Below are 12474 nucleotides of genomic sequence, written 5' to 3'. Positions count from 1 at the left end.
CTGGGCATGAAGGCAAAGGGTAGGAATGTACAGGAGTTATGAAGCTGTAAATAGAAGAGCAGACCCAGGAAGGCTCTGTGAGTCCTCAGAAAGGAGCTGAGCAGTAAGGACTGAGTCTCCTCCCCCAGAAGAGGACAGCATTCTCATGGTAAGACGGCAGTGACTCAGCAATGACATCAAGTTTTTCTAGTCATACCCTCTCCACGCACACACCGGTAACTCCTGGGCAATCCTGTAAGGAGATCTGGCTGCAGGCACGTCGTGGACGGCATGGCTGTACAAAGCATCCAGTGAGGAAGCCGTTTGTGCAAAACTCCCATTTGTCCCCACAGTGTCAGCACACATCCAGCGTCCCTGCTCCCAGATGAATTACCCTCTGGGTGTGCATGACATGGTTTTCACTGGGCTTTCTCAGTGTATTTCCCAGCTGCTCTGAGTTTATAATGTTTTCCGGTCCTTTATCATGTATGTGTCATAAATACCAATGGGACCAGGAACATTTATCACCTTAGCTGGGTTCCTGCTTGAGCTCTGAAAAAAAAATTATTTGGCTATGCAACCTTTCTCAGGGCTCTGATTTAATGGGCTTCCCTACAGTAAAGACACTGGAATTCTTTACCTTTTAATATTTGACACCCCTTTCTCTTTATTACCACATCGGACAGCCCTTCTAGACCAGCTGGAACGAGCCCATTAGTCTGTGACAAATAACTTGTGTCATTTGGTGAAAAATATGCAGAACTTTAGCTGCAGCTTCATCTCCAGCCTTGTTTCTGTCTGTGGTCTCATTCTCCTCTAAACAAGCACGTAGCTCCAGGCAGACCCCCCTCTTAGCATCCCCTGGTCCCTCGAATTCCCTAGAAGCTGGGTCTGTGGGGTTATCTCATTCTAACCAATTATAATGGAGCAGAAGACCAGGGTGGCTAGCGATACCCATAGCTGGGTGGAAGAATTAAGCTGGGAGCATCAGTCACAGCAGCTGAAAAGCATCTACTCACAGATGAATGGATTTTAAAATGGTGTCTACTTACCATAGGATGTAAGTCGGGAGGAAATTCTGACATACGACACAATGAAGACAAACCTTGAAGGCATTCAAGTTAAATAAGCCAATCCCAGAAGGACAAACGTATGTGGTTTCACTTACAGGACTGCAGTCTCCAAGGGAGGCAAACTCATAGAGAGGGCAGTGGAAGAAGAGTAGGGGGAGGAGGGGCGGTTGTTCCAGTTGGGAAAGAAAGTCTATCAATTGGTTGTAGAGCCGTGTGCGTGTGCTTACCGGCACTGAGCTGTACACTTGAGGGATGGGCGCAATGGAATGTTTGCACGTTTTAAAAAATGAACCCCAGGACGTCAAACTAGTCACGGGAAAACTGACAGAGGCACGCTCTCCCAGTTCGTGAGCCCGTCATTTATCCCTGCCTCCCAAATCAAGTGACTCTTGCTAAGCTAGCCAGCAATTCTCGAACAAACCCGCTTGAAAGGTGACTCGCTAACCTAGGCTGTGGTTCTGGTTAGGCAACATGAGGGTGAGGTCAGGCTGAAACTGGCAGAGGTTGGCTGGTCTGCACGACAATCCGGGATGGCTTGTCTTTGCTCCATGCTGCCTCTCATCTCCCAACAGGCTGTCCTCGGCGGGATCTCCAGAGGTAGCAAAAGCGAGCAGATCCCCTTGGTGCTGTGGCCGATACCCATCTAAGGTCCTTCCTACTGCATCCTACTCTCAAAAGCAAATTAAGGGGCAGCCACAACTCAATGACCTCTGCCTCTAGATAGTAGAAAATGTTTGCAACTCATTGTGTGGGTTGAACACATGTCAGACCCTGAGCTGAGTGTTGCACACACACACACACACACACACACACACACACACACACACACACACTGCAGTCTGGCACAGGAGGCAGATGTGTAAATAAATAATCCCAAGGCATGCTGTGCTGTAAAGAAGGCAGCTCAGGATGCTGCAAAAACATGCATGGGGAAACAGAGGGCGGGGCTGTAGGAAGAAAGAGTCAAGGAGGCCTGGGACCAGATGACGTCAGGATTGCCATGAAAAACCAATGGTGAGCAGACAAATGAAGAATAAGGAAGGACTTGGGCAAAGGGGAACACGTTTGGAAGCAGAATGCTGTCTAGGACACCGGGGAGGCTTCACGAGAAGGAGAAAGTGGAAAGGAAGCTGCTGACCCAGGACACCTTACTGCCTTTGCTCACTCTTGAAGGGCTCATTTAACCAGAGGCCAGTGGCTGGATTCTGTGGGGAGCTGTGGTATGGAGGTGGCTTGGAAGAAGGCGGGTTGGAAGCTGGGAAGTCTTCTCTGGTCATGTGCTTTCTGCCTCGTGGTCTTATGAGAGAGGAATCCCCAATATGGAGCAGAGAAGCAAGGCATAGGGCAGCCAATTCTATAAGCCTGTGGGTGGGGCGTTTGCTCAAAGCTTAGACCAGGAAATGCCCCCAGGATGCCAGCCAGCAGGGATGGAGGCCAAAGCTGTGGCTCTCCACGTGAGCTCAGGCTATCAGCCTCCTCAGTGATAGGTACTGACAATTTCCTGGGGAGGGCCCAAGGGCCACTGACCCATTCTAAATCCTACAAGTGCAGGGTGCTGCCAGGAATCCTGAACACACACCCTTAGTCCTGATTCCCTCAAAAACCCCACAGCCTTCCCCATACCAGGCCCTTCCTTTTTGGACTGTTTCCAAGAGACGCCTCTAAAACTCCGGAAGGTTATTCTGCTCTGAGACAAGGGTGAGGGATCCAAGCATCTTTCACCCAGGACAGTAGGTCCTGGCTTCCTCTTACGGATGGAGCCCAAGTGTGTTCCTGACAAGTATAAGCTGTGGTGCCCACCGTCCCCGCCGGCACGCTGCAGGTAGTGCCAAGCACATACCAACTGATCAATACTTGGAATGCACTGGGCCTGCTGTGCAAAGGAATCCCCTGGTGAGCGCTTTCATAAATTGAAAAATTCTTCTGGAAGTGAATAATCGTCCCCAACTATTGCATCAGACTTCTGAAAAGGCAGAGGTGTAGAGAACAGAGAGTATTCATGTAGGGAGAGGCAACGCCTGAATCCCAGGCAACCTTGCCAGATCTGGGCCTGGACTTGTGGTTCCTGATGCAGCCAGTGTTGCTGCTGGGACTAAGGCTATGGCTAAGGTCTTTTCCAGAACCTTGACCTGTAAGGAAACATTTGAAACATCAGAACACAGTACAAGAGCCGGGGAGCTATTTTGTTCTACAGAAACTGGAGGCCCCACAAGGCTGGAGTAACTCACCCAAGACCAATTAACTATCCTGTGACAAATCAAGATTAAGTAAGAACTAGGACCCAGGAGCTAGAGAAACCGGTGGGCAGCTGAGAATGCATACTGTTGTCCCAGAGGACTGAGTTCGGTTCCCAGCACCATGCCAGGTGGTTCACACTGCCTTTAACTCTTGCTGCTGGTGATCTGATGCCTTCTTCTGGTCTCTGCAGGCACCTGCCCTCATGTACACATGCTCACACTCACATGCTCATAGGCACACTCCTACATTTTAAAAATATTGCAAAGTTCTAAGAGTTTGGAATCCTTACCCGGAATCCCCACCTTCCCTTACCTCTACCCCTCTCCTTGCTCATAAATGAGATAATCCGCCATGTTCATTCATCTGCAGGCTCTATGAGCATCCCAGGATCCCAATTTACATGAGCTCTGACTGGCCCCACAGGTTCTCCCTGAGCCCCCATAGGCTCATCTCCATCCCAGGCCTCTCACCACTCTTGTGCCTTACTGACTCTTTTTCTACCAGCTGAGGCCTAAATGCTATCTCTGCCCTTCAGTCTCGAGTAAGCCTCCTCCTCATCGTTCAGTGAGATCATGGAAGGACTCCACCCTCAACGGTAGTTTGAATCTACTTCAGTGACCGTGGGCACAGTAGGTGCTCACTGACTGTTCACTACATCATTAACTCTCAACAATCAAGGTTGCTGGGAATCCAGTTCACCTTTTCAAGGTCTGCGTGTCTCACAGAAGGCACAGTCCAGGTTCACCCTCAGGCCGGTCTCCAAAATCAAGCTCTCTGAAGATCAGGGGTCTTCCTGCCTCCCACTGGGTTTCCTAAAATCCTCTCTTCCTTCCTCTCTGTCAGATCACTGGAAAACAAGCCCAAGCTCTTCACTTCCTGCACACAGTCCCCTGCAGCCCCTTAGCATGGTTCTCAGGATGTAATTTCACCTGCCAACTACTCCATTCCTGTTACTCTCCAGCTCTCTGTTCACCTATGCCCGCCACACAACCCATGCCCTGCAGCCTTGTCTCTGTTTCCTGCTCAAGTCGGAGAACATGGCCAGAGCATTCCACATGCAGACCTGAAGACATTCGCCCATAGTGCAAGTCAGCCTAACACGCGGTGAGGGGGTCCATGGCTTAGCATGGCCTGTGGCTCAGGGGACAGTTCTACCACCTCAGTCCCCACATACAGCATGTTTTAAAGGACCCAGTGTATCTTTGTGAGGAGGGCCGGCTGGACTGCCGAGACCCACTAATCCTATCATCATCCCTGAGCTGGACTAGATCAAGTGACCCCACTGATCTCTGCAGACAGAAATAGGAACCTCAGCTCCTTATTGACAGGTATTAACACAGAGGCTAAGAGACCATAGGACCTACCACAGGCTGAGGTGAGCCCAGTGCTACCTAACTACTCTGTGACAAATCTAGATCAAGAACTAGGGCTAGGGGACCCTCAGCACTTAATTGGTACTGACTCTACGTTCAGGTTTGCAGTAGGGAACAGCAGAGGGTAATTCTGGAAAATCAGCTTCACTTAACATAGACCTGGAGAACTTGGAATGATGGTGAGAGGACTTAGCTCTCATTGTCTCCCTTTACCTGTTTAACAGCAGTCTAGGTCACCTGACACAAGGATCTAGACCTCTGGTGTGATGTCCAGCCACTACATGCAAAGGATAAGGAATCCCGGATGCAGTCAGATGTGCTGGGGTAGTGAGGAGTGGCGTCCACCCAGAGGCCTTAACTTCAGCAAAGGGAAGACACCTCAGTTAAATGGGCTAGCTGGTAGGCTCCTCTCTCCTCCTCCCTTCTAGCCCTTGGGGCGGGTCTAGGAGAAGATGTTGACCTCTCTGGGTCTGGAGCCCACAGGCCTGGATTCTGTCTATGCCAGCCCCAGTGGCCAAGGTAGGTATACATTGAGGCAGGATATAACCACCTCCCACCCCCAAGCCACGTCCTAAGACCCACAGAGGCTGCAAACCCATTGTCAAATGCACAGGCAAGGCTGGGCATCCTGGAAGGCTAGCCTAGAAAGTGGGGCTGATGCAGAGAAGCACCCCACCCAACCCCACCCCCCTCCCTGCTTACTTGCTTACCCCAGAAGTCCCTGAAAGCGTGAGATGGAAGGAGGCCATCGGGCCAAGCCCTCGTCAGGCCCTTCTGCTCTCTGGCTGCCCTACCCAGGAAACGTGTTCCACGCCATGGCTTGAGTGTCTCACAGGAGGGATGCTGACTCTACGGGGTTTGTGGGTTTTGTTCCTCTGAACCATGTCCCCCCATCCTGCATCACGATGCCATGCTTTCTTGATACGTCGGCACCATTGGCATTTGGAGGCCTTACTCCATGGTTCTAAGATAGATTTTGGTTATTTTAGCTGTTTGTGGTAATGTATTTTCTGTTTCCAATTGTCAGTATGGGAATCTCTCCCCAGCCTACTCCCCAGTCTTTCAGTATCTGGGTTTGATATTTTCTTTAATCATATTCGGGTTTTGTTTTGTTTCGTTAGTTTGCTTTTTTAAGTTGTTACTCCCTTGGTTATGTAGCCCCTCCCAGTGGCTGCTTGTTTATGCCTGTTTGTCACCTCTCTTGACTGTCAGTGTTCAGCCAGCCTTGCCAAGAAAGAATATCAAGTATTTTCTATTTCTCTACTTCTTGAAAAAAAGATTAATTAAAAATAAAAATTAAAAACCTCTTAATGGGAACCTGGCCCTGTCTGTCTTCTCTATTCTGCAGAAATGTTGAAGGAGTTGAACCAGCAACGCAGAGCGAAAGCGTTTACAGACCTGAAAATTGTTGTTGAAGGCAGAGAGTTTGAAGTCCACCAAAATGTTCTAGCTTCCTGCAGCTTGTATTTCAAGGACCTGATTCAAAGGTTTGCCTTCCTTCCAGCTGTGGTCGGGTCTGTTCCTTCGTAGGACGCTTTTGTGTCGCTTTTCTCCCCCTCTCTTGCAGGTTCCTGAAGTGTGACTCCCTGTCACAGAGCCAGTAGCCATCTCTCCTCCCCTCCCCAGTGCTCTCACACACACACATGTACACACACACACACACATGTACACACACACACACGTACACACACACATAGAACACACACATACATACACATATGTAAACACATGTACACACATACACACATGTACACACAGAGACACACAGACACACATGCACACATACATACACACATACATACACACACAGACACACCCAGAAACACACACACACACACACACAGCCTCAGAGCAGCCACTGCCCTTGCTCCCACACACTACCTCACTGGCCACCAGGGGCTAGCCCATAGTAGGCTCCTCCCCACATCCCCAAACCCCATGTTCTTAGCAGATTACAAGCCCTCCCCGAGAATAAGAGGACCATAGACTCCGTTTTAAGGGACCATTACACACTACTCCATCCCTCAGGGTCCCCAGCTCCACCTATCGATGGTGAACCTAAGTTCAGGAAGCATATTGAGCAGACCATCCCCATGGAGGGACACCAGGCACCCCAGGGACTGCTCTCTCCCAGCTGAGTCAGGGAGAAGAGTGTGTAGGCCAAGCCTCAGGCTTGATCACTGGGCACTGATCACAGACCAGGTGTGTCCTAAACACGGTCTCTCAGCCTCCCCACCCCCAACACCCCGCCTCAGCCCACCTTGACTGCCCCTGGCCATTTCTACCTGGATCAATCCGTGTTAATGGTGCCTGGGTGTCTTTGTTTTTCCACTTTGTTGACTTAAAAAGAGAAGCGTTTGGGGCTGTTTCATACCCTTGCAAAGCTGTCAGGGCCACCTCCTAGCTCCTTAGGGAGGGAGAGCAGCCGAGGGCCCAGCCCAGGGTAACGCTCACATTTCTCTCACCCATCAGCAGATTAATGCCGCTGCTCATTTTGCCTTGCAGCCTCTCCGGGGCGGACGCTGAGCCTGGACAGAGCTCAGAGAGGGAGGACAGGACCTCTGCTTGCTTCCCAATGCTGTGTTTGGACTTGCCAACTAACCCCAGAGCGACTGTGTTTTGTTTCAGGATGGCACACTGGCTGGCATCTCCTTTCCTATCCCCTGTGTCCTTTGGCATAGCGCCAGGCCGCCGGCTGTGTGTGAGGTCCCACTCAGCCTTACTGGCCCTGTGCCACACAGGAGGGGCAGGCTCTTTGTGACATCCCATTTCCTGGACAACTCCGTCTCGGGCCCTCATGCTTAGGTTCTCTGTGTCTGAGGGCAAGGATTAGAGGCTTAAGTCTTGGGGAAAGAGGCATGTCCAGGGGCTTCTTCAGCCTAGGGGTTCTTTTTAGGAAACTCTGAGGAGCAGTGGCTAGCACCTGGCTGCAGGGACACAGCTAAATAATCTGGGACCTTGGACCCTAATCCAGATGGGCTACAGAGCGTGAGGTTAATGTAGAGCAGTGGCCCAGCCCTGGATTAAAAGCCTTTAACTACCTTTGAAGATGAGTCAGAGCCAAATTCCATTACACAACAGGCCAGAGGACCCGGATAGGTGGGAACCCTGTTGGGCAGGCAAAGGAGGAGGAAGACCCTTCCCGACAAGGAGGGTAGGGACAAAAACATGTATGAACCAGGGACAGGAATAGGTTGTCCTGATTCCCCACTGACCTCCTAGACTTGCTATAAGGGTGAAGAGGGGGGCCTACACACCTCAGTAGCCCTGTTGAGAACGAATAGGCACTCCATCCAAGTAGTTTCTGGGAGAGAGAGCATCCTTGGGAGCCAGGAGACCTGGGCCCTACACGTGATTCTTCCCACTCATTCCGAGACTCCACTCTGGCCAAACCCTCGCCCTCAGGCCTCGGGCTTTATCATCTGTAGGCCAGAAATTGGTCAAATGATGGTGAAGGTGTCAGTCAGGGGATGGACAAGACCCGCCTGGAGGGGCACAAGTCTAAATGCCAAGATGGGAAAGGTGAAGGTGTCAAGGTCATTAGAGGGAAGAGAGCAGGTAAACAGCCCAGTGAGGGGTTAGCTGGGGAAAGTAGCCAGAAGGACACAGGACATGACATGCTTTCAGGGCCTAAAGCACACGCAAGTCCTCTAGTGGCAGATGAATCTGACTGAGTCAGGGCTGAGGTCTAGGGCCTTCAGGATGCATGGAGTACCTTCAGGAATCAAAGGAGAAACTGAAGCTGTGTTCGTGTGTAGCCATTTTTTAATTTCCTTTCTCTGTCTTGGCTATGGGGTGCGTGCTGCCATTCATCCTGATGGCTGCAAACAAATGCTTTTGAAGGAGTGAAGCAAGATCTCCACAGGAAGGCGATACCTTTATGAGCCTCATGGTCAGAGAGCAGCTGATGTCACCGTGTTGTTTCAGCTCCCGGGAATAGCTTCTCAGGGATAAAATGGCCTCAGGGCTCCTTTTCAAGAGCTGTTGTCTTAAGAGATTGAGGAAGTAGGGCCAGTCTATGTCTCAGGGATTGTATGAGTCAATACTGATCTGCCCTGGCTGGGCATTGTCAGAGCAGGAATTACCCTGCTTTCTGTGCCAGCACCCCAGACTTGGAAATTCAAGTTAAGCTCCCTTCTGCCGCCAACCTAGGTTGTGTGTCCACTGTCCACCCCCATCTCAGGGTTACTGTCTTTCCTGAAGCCATGAGAGGGGCATATAAGAAGCTAAGTCACTTGCTCATCCCTCTCTGCAAACAAGCAGGGTCTCTCCTGGGTCAGAGCCTACCCAAAGTCCTCAGAGACAAACAGTACATGGGTCAGAAAAGGGAAGCATGAAACAGACACACACACACACACACACACACACACACACACTCTCTCTCTCTTTCTCTCTCTCTATCAGTATGAGACTGAGCAGAGGAGCCAGATCTGCCCATATGGCCTTGCAGACTTCAGTCAAGCCCCTACCACCTCCACTACTTGACAACATTCCCAAGGCCCGACACTATCCAGGCTCTCCTTGCATGCTCGTAGATGAGCCAGCCATCTTTTGCCACTTCCTCTCTTGACAAGGTTGCCACCTGGTGACAAGAAGCTTTACTGATACATTTGCTTGGGGAGCTGGTGTAGTTAGAATCCCTGTTTTACGGATGAGGATCTTGAAGCCTCGGGCATTTAAGTGACATATACACATTGCCTGATGTGGAAGCTCCCATTCTCTAACCTAGAAAACCAAACCGTGCTTTCTGTTTATACGCAAAGTCAGTGAGGGAGAAAGGGGAAGTCTCTGAGCTGACAAGTAGTGTGTGTGTGGTGTGTATGGGGAGTGTGTGTGTGTGTGTGTGTGTGTGTGTGTGTGTGTGTGTGTGTGTAGTCCACATGTGATATTAGGAACACCGGCCACGAGGCCTGCCAAGAAGAACAAAATTCCCCTTGTAAGACAGGCACTCGTGTGCAGACCTACAAGGAGACTGGACCTTCTAGATGAGGCCTGGAGGTCAAGAAGCCCTTGGACATGAGTGCAGGAGGTCAGCAGCAAGCCAGGGCAAAACCTTACCCCAGGGCTGTTCAACCTGACCTTTGGTTAGCCAACCTGAGTTCCACAGGATGCTCAGAAGAGGGAAACTGAAAGACAAGGGAAGAGGGCACTGCTTCTGGACAGTGAGGAGGGACACTGCCCCTGGATGATGAGTGGGGTACTCATCCTTCCCTTAACTACTCACACACTGGACCCTTTGGGTTGGAGTCCCAGGCCTAGAGCCATATCTTACCCCTACACGGTCTGCCTGGCTTTTCTTCTCTGACCCATGGCAAAGTCCCTTCATTTACTCTCTGGGCACCAAGAATCTTTCAAGATGCACAGGTGCCCTAGAGACGTTAATCAAGGCCAGTCACTTCCACTTAATGGTTGTCTAGCCAGGCTACCAGCCCCACTGTAGAGGCCATGACTACCCTTAAAAGATGGCAGCCATGTCTCCTGCTCTCACTGACAAGTCCCAGCACGTCTCTAAGTCAAGGTGTGGGAGAAAATGTCTAGCACCTGAGGAAAGCTGTCCTTTGCCATACCAAAGAGGACAGAGGCCTGAGCATGGCTGGCATGGCAGGAACCCCTCTAGCTGAAGCCCCCCCCCAACACACACACACACACACAAGGCCTACTGGAACACGTATGGCATGTGGATTCTGTGCTTGATCTTATCCAAAAGGCCGAGAAGCGACAGCAGGTGAATTCTAGTCTCTTTTCGCACTGGACGAAAACAGCGAATGAAGTCACTGGTTTTTCTAACCCGATTCTCACCAAGCCTGGGCTTCTCATTCCTTCTTCAGCTGTGATGTGGGAAGCTAGAGTAGCTAGTGACTCAATGGCCCACCTCACCCACTGACACGGTGCTTCTCACGCACTGGCACCTCTTTCCCCAAGTGCCTGTCCCATGTCTCATCCAGAATACACATGTGTGCCTTGAAAACAAAGCAACAAGAAGAGGGATTGACACCACTTGGGTGTCAAGACCGGACTTCCTCTCAAAGAGTGGTCCAAGGCCTGCCGAAGTGCACAGGACCCAGTGGGACCTGAGTGTGACCAAACATAGTGCTCTCAAGCTAGTGGCAGGGTAGAAATCACATCAGATGGAGAGAACAGAGTACCAGCTATCTGTCACTCACCACTGTCCTACACTTCCAGACAGTGCCCAGTTCCAGTGTGCATCGTGCAAACACCTGGCCACACAGGCAAGTAAGGGAGAGAGCAACTTATCTCAGACGACATATCTTTGAAAGGAAGCTTCTCCAAGATCCTACTAGTCCAAGATAGGCATCTCTGACACATCTATAGACCCAGCCCTGCTAGGCAGCAACTGTGTCTAGAAACCCGGATTCTCCTGGGTAGTTCCACTTGGGAGAAAGTAACTTCATAAAGTGTCTAGTCTCAGACACTGTGTGCGCTAGGCCACCACACTTCCGCCATCTCCTCAAGCATGGAATCACAGACAGCATGATGTTGTCCATTTCTGTGGTTCTGTTCAGCATTGTACAATCGTGTTATGACTCTTAGGGCCCAGCAGTTCACTCAAGAACCAGCTTAGAACAAGATGATGGACAGAACATTCTTCACACCTGTGAAGAATGCAGCCTTATAGCCATGATTGGAGTTACCGATAAGGTGAGGTGTCCCCTAGGGGGCCTCTGTTCAGAGAAACCTAAGGAGAACTAATTAGGACCACAATGATCTAATGATCAGAGACAGAGTTGTTGCCAGCCTTTCATGGCTTTGTGTTCTCTGAGCTACACATGAATGAGCCACTAGATGCCACCTATGTGCTGCGGAATATCCAAACTCCTATGCCTCCTCTACATCTTGAACTAGGTTACTAATAAAGACTTGGCGTGTGTGTGTGTGTGTGTGTGTGTATGTGTGTGTGTGTGTGTGTGTGTGTGTGTGTGTGTGTGTGTGCGTGCATGTACATATTCCCTGAAGACCTACCTCTGCTCTTTTGAGCTCCTCTGAGGACGCAGGGACACACTGACTGGGCTGGCAATTGTTGGTGGCAATAGTGAAAGGGATCTTGAAAAATGTGTGCAGCCCATGTTGACCCCATCAGCCCTGCCACACAGTAACTGACCCAGCATGACTTCCACAGATACTAAGGAAGTACAGAGAAAAGGCCAGGCCATTAGGATGAACACAGAGACAGCCAAGATTGGAGCAAGAGGTTGACCAGATAGCCTTAGAGGCCTGGGATACCCAGGATTTACGGAGTCTCTAGGAGGCACTTGAAAGCTATCTTTATACTTCACCAAGGCACACAAGCCTGGGAATCCATCTTGACAGCAAAACACATGTGTGTGAGGTAACTTTAGCAACTGAATGAGCACATGTGGAATTAAAGGACCTCAGCCCTGACCCTCTTTATGAACAGTACTTTGGCTTCCTCAGGTTTCCTTGGTTTGATCAGGCCATAGAAGTACAAGACCTTAGGGCCTCTGGTTGCATGAGCCATCTGTGGAAAAGGATTCGGCCTCAGGGTCTCAGTGTAACCTGCACACTGCAGGTTGTGTCTGGGCTTTGAAGGCCTAAGCATTTGAAGTCTGGTGGTACCAGGGCAAGCACTGTGTGTAGAACAGTCTCCTGGGAAGGGCTTTCTCTAGTATTGAGCCTCACAGAACTTTAGGCACCATCTACTTCCAATTTGTTTTGCAGAATAGGAGGCTGAGGGCCTGAGGGGTTTAGGATATTGGCCCGTCAGTGGTGAACAGAGTACCCAGGTCCCTTTGCTCCCTCAAAATGCTTTATCCACTCACCAAGCAGCTGCC

The 12474-nt window shown here is 50.5% G+C and overlaps 1 protein-coding gene across 5 annotated transcripts in view; it reads left to right on the top strand.

Moving 5' to 3' along the window:
* Positions 1 to 12474, top strand: part of Klhl29 (kelch-like family member 29) — a 304127-nt gene that overhangs the window by 272716 nt on the left and 18937 nt on the right. For all 5 annotated transcript variants that reach the window (NM_001106713.3, XM_087552532.1, XM_087552530.1 and 2 more), the window contains one exon: positions 6012 to 6150. In NM_001106713.3, the coding sequence (NP_001100183.1) occupies positions 6012 to 6150 (139 nt within the window). The remainder of the gene's footprint in view (positions 1 to 6011; positions 6151 to 12474) is intronic.

Source organism: Rattus norvegicus, chromosome 6 (assembly GCF_021556685.1).
Source record: "Rattus norvegicus strain SHRSP/BbbUtx chromosome 6, alternate assembly SHRSP_T2T, whole genome shotgun sequence".
NCBI lineage: Eukaryota > Metazoa > Chordata > Mammalia > Rodentia > Muridae > Rattus > Rattus norvegicus.
Note: the sequence above shows the minus strand (reverse complement) of the source record. Positions and strands in the feature narration are given on the sequence as shown.